General features: G+C 46.5%; 1 protein-coding gene across 1 annotated transcript, besides 1 other annotated feature; it reads right to left on the reverse strand.

The window, feature by feature from the left end:
- Positions 1 to 2233: 2233 nt before the first annotated feature.
- EKO05_0005103 (uncharacterized protein) lies at positions 2234 to 4819 on the reverse strand (the record flags this gene model as incomplete). The annotated part of the gene is made up of 1 exon (XM_038945746.2): positions 2234 to 4819. The coding sequence occupies one exon, from the start codon at positions 4817 to 4819 to the stop codon at positions 2234 to 2236; it is 2586 nt and encodes an 861-aa protein (XP_038799652.2).
- A 5253-nt stretch (positions 4820 to 10072) lies between these two features.
- Positions 10073 to 10109: a tandem repeat.
- Positions 10110 to 13389: the final 3280 nt, after the last annotated feature.

The raw sequence follows: 13389 nt of genomic DNA on the forward strand, positions 1-13389 counted from the left end.
AACGCAACCTCGCCTTGTGCTGGCTGCTTTTGACCGCTACGGAGACCTCCAGTATAAAGAAGAACTGCTTCACTTAAGCCTACGCGGAGAATTTCAATCAAAAAACCTCATGCTGGCTATAAGCAGGCTAGACGTGCCTAAGGTTCTAGGCGAGGATTTCTGTTATTTGTTTTCTTGTAGTAAAAAAGAGATGCAAACAAAGTTCTGTTACTGGAGAGACCCAGCAAAAAAGATTAGAACTCTAGGCGCACAGAACATCCGAGGGATTAGCAGGTCAATTACACAGCTTCAAAACCTTAGGCCTATCTTCCTTTTAAATCTGGATATTCTTACTCAATTCCCGCTAGAGAACTCTGAACACGATAGCTGCAGACGCAGTAGTAGGGTCCCTGTCCAATTTATATTCAGATGTTTTGGGGGACCTAGCTTCTGGACAGGGTGCCCACCGCTTGTTAATGTTATACTAGACAAAGCAGTGGAACAGAGCCAGCAGGAGCATGCGTTTCAAGGCTTTATCTTTAAGGACATAAAGTACAAGAAATATCACCGGCAAAATACCGACTGGAGTAGCATTGCAGAAATTGAGTCTGGGCAGAAGTGTGCTGTGATTGAGACGCTGTAATGCGTGCAACCTATAGGCAAGGATAGCTCTGCATATTGCTGCTCCTCTTCTTGACCTTGGTGATAGGCAGCTGAGTGGCATAACTCTTATTTACTGGCAACATTAGTTGATTATCTTAGAAACCTGCTTAAACTTGCACAGAGAAAATAAGCAATTAAAAAATACAAAATATTTGTCTAATTGCAAAAGTGTAACAATTCCAGAGCTAAGAATAGGATTTAAACCCACCTATACATCGGATCTCTCACACACAAGAGTACTAACATCGACTTAAGCTACGCGTGGACATTAATCTTAATCGAAAAGGGCAGAAGCGGAGGCCAGATCTAATGACGAATTAGAGAGGAGCTACAAACTTGACTGGCCCCACTAGGAGCCAAAACGTTGGCTAGCTCCTATAGGAGGCACGAGGTTAGCAACGTAACTTGCTAAAACAGGCGCTGAGAAGCGGCTTTCACACTATAGAATTTGGACCTGTTGCATCAAGCTCAGCTCCCGCATTACTTTGAACTTCTATTAACAGAATCTGGTCAAGGCTACCATGCTTCTATTACCTTGGTTAGTAGAGCTTCCTGCCAGTGGCAGCTACAGCAATAGGGAAATTCCTATGAGCAGCAGTTTCTTAGATACGTCGGTCATTAATCCTCTCGTTGCCAATGCCAAAAATGCCTACAACTAACAGTCAATATCCTCCACTTCCATCTTCCTAGAAATATGTCCGTCACCAATTGTTCAACCTACAGGAACTACTTTTTCAGGACTGAACACCGAGATGGATTCGCTGATAGCAAATAAGCTTGACCCTAAAAAAGCAGCTACCTCGCTTTTTGGTAGTACAACATTATTTATCTTGACTGCTCCTTGTTTAATACTTGCTGTCCTGCATTCACTGCAACATCGTCCCTGTCTACATAAAACTGGATAACTGGAAGTAGTTATCCGACAGCGCAAATATCTTACTCAAATTCTTTAAAAAGTGGGTATCAAAAGCGGACTACCAACCAAGAGGAGTGTGGGTCGAGCTATCAGGTTATAAAAGGAACAATCACAACGGGCGACACAGATAACAACACGTCCCAAATCTCCTAACTCACGAATAAGATTCTTAAGATCATTGGCACTCCTTTAAGGAAGTTGGAGAAACTTAGCTTATTGCTGCAATAGTACAAAGAATACCTCCGTGTCTACAACCATTATAATAGTTGTAATGAATTCTATACAGGTAAGGTGCGTGACTACAAATGTTGAGCAGCGCGTTTTAGATGTTTGAACACGACTTACTCATGGCTAACACTGACATGCTATATTAGTCTGCGGTTTGTATTCGCTACAATGTACTAGGCTTGCGAGTCGCTCGCACTTAATGTTCTTTTTCTGGACTAACCAAGTTAAGCGTAAAGCATACCAAGAGGGTCGAGCGATAGGGAGTCGCTTACGTGTATCGCACATGCATGTCAACGTCCGTCTACTATTATCTTGCGTTCTCCCCTGCCTTCTCCACTACTCTCACGGCTCATTCCTGTCACATTTGAACCTCCTTTTCCCTCAATTGTAGCATATCCAAGCTAGACACTGCCATGTCTATTATCTGCGTCTGGTAGTCTTAGACTCTCAAGCGTCACTACTCACGTCTGTTCCAGAGGCATTCGTCTTACCCCCTTTGACAAGCGAAACATCGACTAGTCTATGCGTTGTGTCTTCTCCATCAGCCGAAAATGCCGAACTCGTGTTCTTCAAACCTGGACTTACAGCTGTCTGCTTAGTCCACAACTCACTATACTTCCCCTTGACCTCTAACAACTCATGATGACTACCGCTCTCGATAATCCTTCCCTGCTCAATCACAATGATCTGATCCGCGTTCACAACTGTGCTGAGACGATGCGCGATGATGAAGGTGGTGCGGTCTCGAGAGAGTATGCGGAAGATTTCTTGGATCCGGGCTTCGATTACAGTGTCGATGGCTGATGTGGCCTCATCTAACAGTATGATTTTCGGATTCTTGAGGAACACTCGAGCAATAGCTATGCGTTGCAGTTGCCCGCCTGAGAGACGGACACCACGCTCACCAACTTTGGAGTTGTAGCTGTCAGGGAAACCAACGATGTCGTCGTGGATGGCGGCGGCGCGACAGGCGTCTTCGATTTCAGCGTCGGTGGCTTCTAGTTTGGCGTAGCGGATATTCTCGCGGATGGTTTGGTTAAAAAGGACAGGATCTTGAGGAACGATGCCGAGAGAGTCACAGAGACTAGATTGCGTCACAGAGCGGAGGTCTTGACCGTCAATCATGATGGAGCCGTCGATTACGTCGTAGAGGCGAAAGAGGAGCTTGAGTATAGTTGACTTGCCGCCGCCGGTCTCGCCAACGAAGGCGATGGTTTGGCCCCCTCTAACTTTGAGACTCACATCCTTGATGATGGGCTTGCGCTCGTCGTAGTGGAAGTTGACGTTATAGAGCTCAACATCGCCCCTATGGATAACAATACCCTCTGATCCTTCTTGATCTGCGACTGTTGGTTTAGTGTTAAGAAGCTGTAGCAGTCGCTCAGCGTTGATAAGAGAGCTTGAGATATGGTGGTAGCTATTTGAGAGCACATAGATTGGTTGTGTCATCGTCTGCCAGTACATGATGAGCGTCAGTAGATTGCCCACTGGTTTTTGACCAGTCACAATCTGTGAGATACCAAAGATGCAGCATGCCGCGAAACCAAAAGTCCTGAGCAATTCCTGAACTGCATTTCCACCCATAGATATGGAGTTGTATGAGTATTGCGCGTTGATCGTGTTAACAATGTTCGCTGCATAGCGTTGGTGCTCAAAAGTGAGGCGGTTGAAGTAGGCAACTGTTTGCCAATTGTGCACCGTTTCGTTGACCGTTGAGCTCTCCGTTCGTTGCTTCTCAACGTAGTCCCGTCGCTTCGGTTGGGATAGCCCTGTGAAGTACCATCCAAGAGCGATGTAGGTTGCGCCCATAAAGAGGATGATGAATGCCATGTAAGCGTCGAAAAGATGTGTAACGTAGTACATCGAAACAGCAACGTCAAGAAAGATAGGACAGACATTGAACAACACCATATTAATGAGCGTGTTGAGTGATACAGCTTGCTCTACCGCTTTCAGCACCTCTCCGGAATCCTTGGAAGTGTGGAAGTCCATTGATTGGTCCAGGACGTGCTTGTACGCCAATAGAGTAATCCGACGGTATGCTGAATTCGAAATGACCATGTTCGCAATTCCATCAATTATGCCCGATCCAGCATAGCTGTTGATGTACAAGAACAACACCCATAGCCCTATATCTTTCCAAGGCATGACGCCATCACCCTTTCCAATCTTGTTGGTGATGATACCAAGTTGGCGAGGGGTAAGCAAGTTCAGGAAGCGCTTCTGAATCAAGTGCAGAAGCCGGATAGCGAGACACCCCATGACCTTCCAGTCATCTGTAGGAAACAAATATGGTAGAAAAACCATGAATCCTTTCAGATACCCCAGCCAGCCTCCCTCTCCTTCAAGGCGCTTTGCTTGCTGCTCTTTGAGCTCTTTATTGGGATCTCTTACTTCTGGCTCATTTTCACTGACAGGTTCTTGTGGGATAGCGCCATAGCCATTCTGTGTCGCTGCACAATTCCCCAATAATGAGTGGCATTCCTCGTCCGTGCTGGACTCCACATGCTTTGTAATGAGGATGGAGAATCCATCTAGTAATAAGAGCAGGGAAGCAAGAGCCCGGATACAGCTGATAACAAGTGGGACGTCCTTTTGTCGATCATGCATTTTCGTGGAGAATGCGCTCATCAAGCAAGTGGTTGTCTCGAAGGCGAATTGCAAGACGAAAGCACCGAAGAAAATTGAACATTGTAGTGAGTTACCGCTCCATAGTGCGAAGGAAAGGGGAGCCCAGACTAGTATCGAGCCCAAGCAATGGATCGCGGATGGCTTGGGAGCCCAATAATCTAACTCTGTAATTGACTGACTGAAGTAGTAGAGCACCTCTGAAATATATGCGAAGAGTAAGGTCAGCACGCATGTTAATATGCCTCGCCGCCGTCTGTGAGATACTGGCTGTGGATTACGTAGGATGAGCAGGGCGGATGCGCTGGCTCCGAGATAGTAGAATCCAATTGTCGGAGCCTGTATGTAATTCAAGAGCTCCATCTCCGTATCCAGGGAGTTTCTCTGTGAATCCAGATCAGGCATTGTAAGTCGATCGTAGCAGAAATATGATAAGTTGATGCAAGTGGTAGGAAGTACTGCATGAAAGAGTAGAGTACAATAACCAAGAAAAAGCCTGGTAGTTGAAGGGCCCGAGTTATAAGTAACTCTGCAGGATCCTGCCGTCTTAATATTCTCATCAAACCGGTACCATACACCGGTTGAGGTGACGCTGAGGGCAATAAGATCCTTCGCGCGTGCCGATCGTGCATGCGGATGCTAGGGTGTGGACAAGGTGAAGAAAGCACTGTAGTGCATATGTATAGACTTGTACCAGTGTTCCTGGTCAAGCAGGCATACTTCAGAGCCATGAGGATCCAGGATACCCCGTCGGGGATGACAGAACAGTGGGTGTCAAAGCGCAGGCGAGGGAGTCGCCCCAAACATGCATGTAATGGCTTTTCTCACCGGACGTGAAGGAAGTACCTGTGCCTGGCTGCCGTTGTCCTGAGCTTGAGACTAATGTGCGCCGTTGGCATTACACTACACGGTGTAGGTGTGCTCAGAGGATCGACTCCTGCCGCTAACGATGGCTCAAGCTACTCGGCTCCTGGCTTCCGAGGAACTTCGGCCGTGTGAGCCAACCATCAAAGTCTTCACCCAGACCGATATGCTCCTCGAGCTGAAAGCAGATCTCTAGGTGGCAATTTTTCTTTAGAAGGACCCGCCTCGCAGAGACGATTCAAACTCGAAGCACCAGTGCGGCACAGTCTTGCCAGGGGATGCAGCCTGGCCCACGACATGCATACATTGCAGGCAACTTACGGTCTCGAGGAAGCCCCGAGCTTTTTACTGTGTAGGAGCGAGATGCGCATGCGTCCTGCACGACGGACGACATGGTCAGCTGGCCAGAGCGCCGCTAGATGTACCGATAGATAGCGCTCCTGGAGGCTTCATAATATCAGGATCGCGCGTCTCCAAAGCTCAGGCTCTGACACGCTGGGCAAGCTTCGCTTCTAAGGCCATGCGTTAGTTCAGTCTGGGCACGTTGAATGTGGTTCTGTTGAAGAGCACCTTTTGTAAAGCCAAGAACCGTGGCCTCGAAGCACAGAGCCATGTGATAGACTGCATCTGACCCACTGAGGCGTCTATCGTAATGAGTACTTGCGGCATTTAGTAATGCACCACGTATGCCCCAGATATTACAGCTCCTTTGACACAAGGAACTTATTGGTCAATCACTTGCTGTAGTGGACTTCTCCACTATATCAAGAGACCTTTCGAATCAATTCGAATCAATATTGCCACTACGTAAGCTGCAATGCGGGAAGCCTACAGTGCGTGACGTAAGGACGAAATTTGACTGCAATCAGACGCATCCCTGTCTCCCGTCATAACACAGTGCCAAACGCGTAGTCAGACCTAGGACGTGGCTGGCTTCACCCCTGTTCCCCCGTCCTTTTCCTTGGCTATTGCCGTCAGGCATGATTCGTACTCAGGCATCCTGGTCTACTTACGAGCTGTGAAAACGTCGTAGCGCACTTCCGGGATGTTTTCGTCAGCGAGTTGGCTACTGACGCGAGCGTGCATTTCCGCAAGCACATCAATCAGAATTGAAGGCCACGTCAATTTCATCTGTCTAGACCACCTTGTTATTCCTCTTTCCCTCTCTGTTTTGTACTACGAAGTTGCCTCTTTGGTCTCCACAAATCTATCGATTAAAAAACAGCAAGAGAATATCGTAATTTGTTGCAACCTTCCTTTCGCACAGACCCAATCTTCTCTGATTACATGTAAATACCACGTCCGACTGCACTAAGAAGAGCTGCATATGTTTTCGTATCAGGGTCCTTGACATTAGGAATAATTTTTGACGATGCTTGGTCTTGCCTACGTAGTTTCGCCAGCAGTCTGTTGGAGAAGCCGTGAAGCAGACAATAATGCGAAAATCAGACTGTATTAGGTTGAAGACCACCCTAAATTAAAAAGGGGCCAAGAACATGCTTGCACCTAACGTGTTTTGGTCTACGACTGCTTACTCCAGCCAACGTGCCAGCTAGATCCAACAAAGAGGCTGAGTCTCCTTGTGGCTAGAGCATGCGCAACATCCTGAGATCCTGAGTCAAGAGCGGAGAATCCGGCCAGAATCCCGACAATCTATCGATTGTGCGAAGACGAAGGGCAGTTAGACTCGCCTCTGTGAGCTGCGTTCGCCCAGCTAGCAACGGATAGATTGCAGAGGAACGAATGGCTTGAAGAATAAGTACATTCTCACATTCTCTGGACAGTGTTAGTATAAGAAGTACCACGTGAACAATGGAGTAACTTGCGTGTGAAGTATCTTCACAGGATTACTTAACATAACTGAGTTTCTGCTTGCACGTTGATATGCCTTGTATGCACTGTTAGAAACCTTGCCAATACGGTCAAATGCGATGATACTCAAGAGAGTACCGTGTATCCAACTAAGAATGACTTCGATAAACCCTCGCTGACCTGCAGACTGCTTGTCCACAGTGACATTGAAACACGCGCGGTTTTGTGTAATCTCCAGGTACAGCTGCAACAACTGGGCTATGCCGTTATAATACTCTGATCGTAAAGAAGCAAGGAGAGGATCTGTTGACGGGGGCTCTTCGTCTTCCCAGGCTAAGTAGGAGGGAAGTCCCGACCTCCAGGTTTCTAAAAATCCAATCTGCTTGTTCGCGCGGCGCGTAAGATACTCCAGGCCCGCTTCGTCAGTTGCCGCAAGACCCGTCGGTGTATGCCTGCGCACTTCTTCAAAAAGTATCCGGAGCAACACCCTTATCCCATAAACTGTTTCAGGATCTTTTTCTGGGCTCACTCCCGGAAATATATCGCTCCCGCAAATGGGAACAGGGCCAATTGAGACGATATTAAGGCAAGCGTCAATATCACTGGAAGAACTATTAAACGAGTACATAGACTTGTCTGCAACAACTTACCACGTCAACTCCCGACATATCCAAGAACTCCTCTTTGTCTCCTCAGACATAGGGCGTATTAATCTTGGGCAGCCGAGACATTGTTACGAACACCTGCACTACATTCTGTTAGCACAGATGCCAGAAAACAATTGTTAATCTTACCAGTTGCTATAGTTCATGTATATGCGGTAAGCAAAACTAATGTCTACCTAACTCTCTTGAAGCCTAGCGATTTGGTTGGTGTATAGTGCAGCCAAAGTCATAGCTTGTGCTAGAGCAATACTGTGTTCTTTACGCCTGCGTGCGACAATATCTTAGGCACAGGAGTAATATTCCATGCCTGGCATGTTACAAGAATGCTTTAGACGTTCTTTAGTTGATTTGCAACTCCCTAGTGCAAGAAAGAGGAGGACATTGGCATTCCTTAGGCTCGGCACGATAGGGTATTTCCGCACCGCTGCGGTATCCCTGTATTCTTTGATGAAGCTGTCGCACATCTTCTAAGGTTTATTAAAAATTAGGTGCAGGATATGCACATTTTCCATATACGAATCAAACAACTCGCGCAGTTTTTGGGCCGAGAAGAGTTCTGTATGATTCACTAGGCTGATTTCAAGCGACTCGAAATGCGATAGGTCTGTAATAACAAGTCCCTCGTGGCATGTTGATAGTTCTTTCCGCTGCGCATCTAGAGCGGGCACTTTGCAAAGCGTCTTTCTCATGCTCTTGGTTATATGATTTAACCCTCCTTCCTGTCTGAGAATCATTAGCAAAAAACCGTCAGCAGACCGGTGGTCACATACATTGTAGGTGCAATCTTCTTATACACGCACGTTCTGTCGCTTTTATAGCAAGTCTTGCATGGCACAGCCCCGTCGCATTTCTTCTTACGCTGACAACATACTTTACAAGCATTCTGAACTTGAAGGCGTGTTTTATGTATTCGCTCGTCGTGTACGAGTGAGGGTTCATGTAACGCATCGGAATCAGCTAGATCGCACATTTGGCTTAAGAAAAAGTCAAAATAGAGTTAAACGATAGAGAATCAAATGACCGGCCTTACTGGAGGTGTCTAAGGAAAGTCTAAATAGCAGGTGGTTTGAGCGTGAAGCAACAGACCAAGATGGAAATGACTTTATCTAAAGAGTAAGCCCTAGCTTAGTGCGGGGAAGCAAATCAAAATTACGAGATCTACAAAGACATGGAGTAATGCGGGCACGAACGGAGCACCACATCACTAGCCAACCCATTCACTAAAACCCGCAACTGGCGTGCAGTCACACGACCAGGGGTAACCCTTCTTAGGCAGCAACTCTGTATACCATTTAGACATCAATGTTCAAAATCGGCTGGCTTCGGAACTGCTACCAATGTGGGCATAGCTATTTCATTATCTGTCATTTGTAATGAGCGGTTGAGGCGAAGATTTATTGGAGTATCCTTATCCTTCTGGTCGGTGCGGCGTGTCACTCCCACAGGCTCCGTTGTAAACGATCCTGTCCTTGCATACTTCTGGCAGACAAGACTAAGCAAATAAGATGTTACTTTCTACCCAAAAGCCGTTCCCGGACGATGCCCTTCAGCAATCCCTAACCCTAAAGTGGGGAGAGCTGGCGTGGAAATTCACACGGTAAGTTGTGTTGCATCAGACGGTGCAACTCGTCACAAGAGACCAAGTCCAACGACAGGACAGTAGGAGAATACAACGCGCTGTCAATACGAGCTCGCTGATCTCTAGCAGTGTCTGACGCCTGCAGTATCTCGACATACACCATCATGTTTTCCAACACCATGTTCTCATCTCGGAAAATCTCTTCTGAATGGCAAGGCATCTGTTTAAACCCATAGGCCCTGTTGAGGGTATCCAATTGTTCGGAAAGCTTTTGAGTGCTAGGGTTTCGTGACACGTTCGTCTGTATGTCGATTTCGGCGAGCTGTTCAATCGCCGCCCTCCAGGTGTCGTGCACAGAATAGTGTATGACGTAGAGCAGATTGTGATCTGCCTGTGTCCAATTCTTCGCAAGCTCACAAGGGGGCTGAGGAGTGGGTTCGAGGGAGTTCTGTTGGCCCTTACAGCGAGCAGTAGCCTGGCTGTGGTTTAATTAGCACGGCTTATAGCACTGTACAATTATAGATACCTAGTTTTTGCAACCCTATCTAGACCGTATGCTGAGGCAATATCGTTCGTTTTGCTATAAGAAGCGGGTGAAGGCGGTGGAGCAGGAGGCACATTGGTCGACTGAGTTGTGTCGCAGTTAGGATACTCTCGCTGATAAAACCCAGACTGATCAAACATGGCTTGAAGAGGTTTTTTTGTTAGTAATGGCTGGCGATTATTGTATCAGGCGGATGAAGTTGAAGTATTCAGTGTGAAGAGTGGTATGAAGGGGCCGTTCCTGAAAGATACCTTGCGGCACGAACACCTGCATTTGTGCGCATTTGAACCTTGCAAAGCTCACTGATTCCGGCATATGCATGCCGTTATCGCTCTTTGTGGATGGATCGATGGAGATTATCGGTGTTAGAGTTGGGGCAATACTGCTGTGCATATAAATGACATGGATATAACGCCTGCAATAGGGAGTGGCATAGTAAAAGGTCACTATTAATAGCATAGAAGAAATACCGTTCCGCCCCGCTCGAATAAAACATCTCTCTCCTGCTCTAGCAATCGCATCATGTGGGGGGGGAAGGGGGGGGACAGTTAGATTTAGTAAGCATCAAACATATTTCCAGGCAGCAGACAAATAAATAACTGTACTAACGTTATTTACAACACTGTTCTAAGAAACTCTGTTGAAATTCCTCTAGTGCGAGTCGAGCATCGCTCAGTTTGCAATATTCTGCCAAGCTGTACAATTGCGGCCATTGCTTAGTCGTCCCCTGCTCCTCCAATTGGACAAATGCTTCAACATATCCGCCGGCCGTGCAGCTAAGGATGCTAAGCACTTTTGGTTTATTCGTAATGTGTAGGCCTGAAGCAGTGGTCTTTGTCGCTTCTTGACTTAGGTTTGCGGGGTCTCTTGGTCCCTCTCCTTGCCTCGTTGCTGCATAACCACCTTTGTATTTCTTCTCGTAGTGCCAGTCAATCAGGCCTGGAACAGTACGAATCTCTTTGCAATCTTTATGGCAGCAATAATACTTCGAGCGAGTGTCTATATAACGTTAACTCCTTAATATAAGCACAGCAGACGAGTAGGGCTACACACAAGATATATCGGAGGATTCGCTGCTGCCGGCGACAGATGCTTTCATGCTCAAGCCTGAGCTCAAGACTGTAGACTGAGAGGTGCCAGCATATCCAAAGCTGAGGCGTCCTGACGGATTGAGTCCTCTCTCCAATGTGGCTCCCCAGGGTTTCCTCCAACCGATGCATTTCTAAAACCATTCAAGGTAACCGTTCTCCTCGTCTTCTGTTTTTTGTGTTCCTGATGCATTACCCTGGTTCTGTGTGAGTGTTGAATCGATGCGTAACAGGGATAGTTTCACGTACTTTTGCCTTGCAGGTGGGAGATAGAGCCATTGTAAGAAACGGGACGTGTAGAAAGGCAACTGGTGAAGGACGCAAGAGCGGTGAGACGACAGATGCAGGTTGTCTTATCCTTGCAGGAAGAGTGCATGATATATCTCAGCCTTCTAATTAACGCCGGGCTATCCTGTTAGCAAAGCTTTAGACACAGAAATACCACTAGTGTCTGGGAGGGAGCTCAAGTCAGCACACCTCCGTTAGTCTGGCTGGGCTTCGAACGCCATCCATCTAAGCCAAAGCAATCCTATCCGTGCACAAGTGGGTCGCATTATGGAGACGCTTCGTTGACCAACCGCGTCCCGAGATTAGTATGGCATAATTAGCAAAAGTGGGCTTCCTGTAGTGGGAGACTCTGATTTTATTGAACACTACGTTGATCAAAGCCATGCAGGGTGGTACCACAGATTAGGTATGGTGATGAAGCGATCAGCACATGCGGCAAGGTCGTTTAGTGAGGCAGTTGATGCAGCAGAAGGGAGGTTACGCGGCCCGAGCCACCAGAGACGACGTTGTGAACACTTGTGGTGTGGGTGGAAGAGATTCTGTGCATTTCATATGAACCAAGTTTAGTGCAAGTAGGAGCAATCTATTGAACACTGCATAGATAGGATGCTACGTGAACTTGTTGCATAACATAGAAGTGATAGCAACAGCATGTATTATCTTCTGCTCTAATAATAATATCTAGATGAATACGCGTGTTCCAAAACTCTATTCCAAAATGACACTAACATAGGGTCAATCCAGTCCTGTCGCACCTCTGGAAACATGCTATTCCCGCACTGCGCATCCGCCAAAGATTTAACCCCTAAGTTGGAATCCATCTATAGATCAGGTACAGTGGTTAGTATTATAGAAGAGGTAATTGTTAGTCTAAACAACGATTGCATGTCCTGCCACTTCAACTTTTCTTCCTACCCAGTGCACTTGAGATACAATTCTCTGCACTTCTAACAAGGGAATTAGGCCCCACACTTGAGTTCCATACCGTGAGAGCAGTCGCAGGCCTCTCTCAGCTGCTGTCTTTTCAGTTGCTCTGTTAAAGGTAATTTGGAAGACTCCATATCGGGAAAGTGGCCGCCACCTGGGATGTCCTCAATTAGGAGTTGATGATTGCCTCTCACAGAGTCTTGAGTTGCAGCAACTCTAGCTTTGTTCGATTTTGTTTGCCTGTTGTTTCTATGTACCGTGTTAGCTCTACAGTAGTCTTATTAGGTGTACTGACTTGTACCAAAGGCATTAGTAAAGATACCAACGCGCAACCCAATTTTCTTTGTTACTGTTGTTCTACCACCTGCCCTTTTTATAGTAAGGTTTCGTCTTTACAGAGGCCTTATTAACTATCCCTAAGATGGCTTTATGCTTCACGTTCACCTAAAGATCTTTCTAAGATAGATTGTTAAGGGTTTAACACATAGAGTCTCGCATTTTGTAAGCTTCCCCCTATAACTATATTCTACGTCAGCAAATGACTGCTAAACGGTGATACAGTTCCTTATAAGGAGTAGGCCATGTGTTTAGTTGTCTAGCTAAAGGTAAGCCATTATCTTTGCTTTAGATGTGGTTAGAGAAAACAGAGGAGGGTTTCCTATTTCGGTTGTTGGCGCATAAATAATGTCTTTTTAGTTAGGCATAGTAGATATTAACGAGAATGTTGGTTGTATAAGAGCAGATCTAGAGCTAGGTTTATAGGTATGTGCAGTGCGCACGCGCTTTAGCTTAGAAGCTTCAGCCGTATAATCATCCAGCTCACTATTATCTTGTCGCTAATGTCGCATTATCGCCCCAAGGCTCTCTTCTCTTGCTTCTGTTATAGTTGTCAACGTTGATAGCGAACAGGTGGCCGATGTAGTGCTGGATGAGCGATCTGAGGTGTCCTGGAAGGGTCAGTCATATCTTAAGGCTACCAATGGACATATTGGTGGCACGCACTTAACGATTATTATAAATGAGATTAGTGTTCTATCCTGGCTAGAGCCTACATTAATTACTAAGAGTTTTAGAACATATTTTGCCTATGCATACCTTTTTAAGAGCAATTCCAGGCGATTATCTACACTTAAAGGGAGGAACTTTATGCGTTGGTATAACTGCCTGCACTGGCCCAGGGACGTCACACACACGCCTGCCACAATACA

This window comes from Ascochyta rabiei, chromosome 7, assembly GCF_004011695.2.
Source record: "Ascochyta rabiei chromosome 7, complete sequence".
In the NCBI taxonomy this organism is placed as follows: domain Eukaryota; kingdom Fungi; phylum Ascomycota; class Dothideomycetes; order Pleosporales; family Didymellaceae; genus Ascochyta; species Ascochyta rabiei.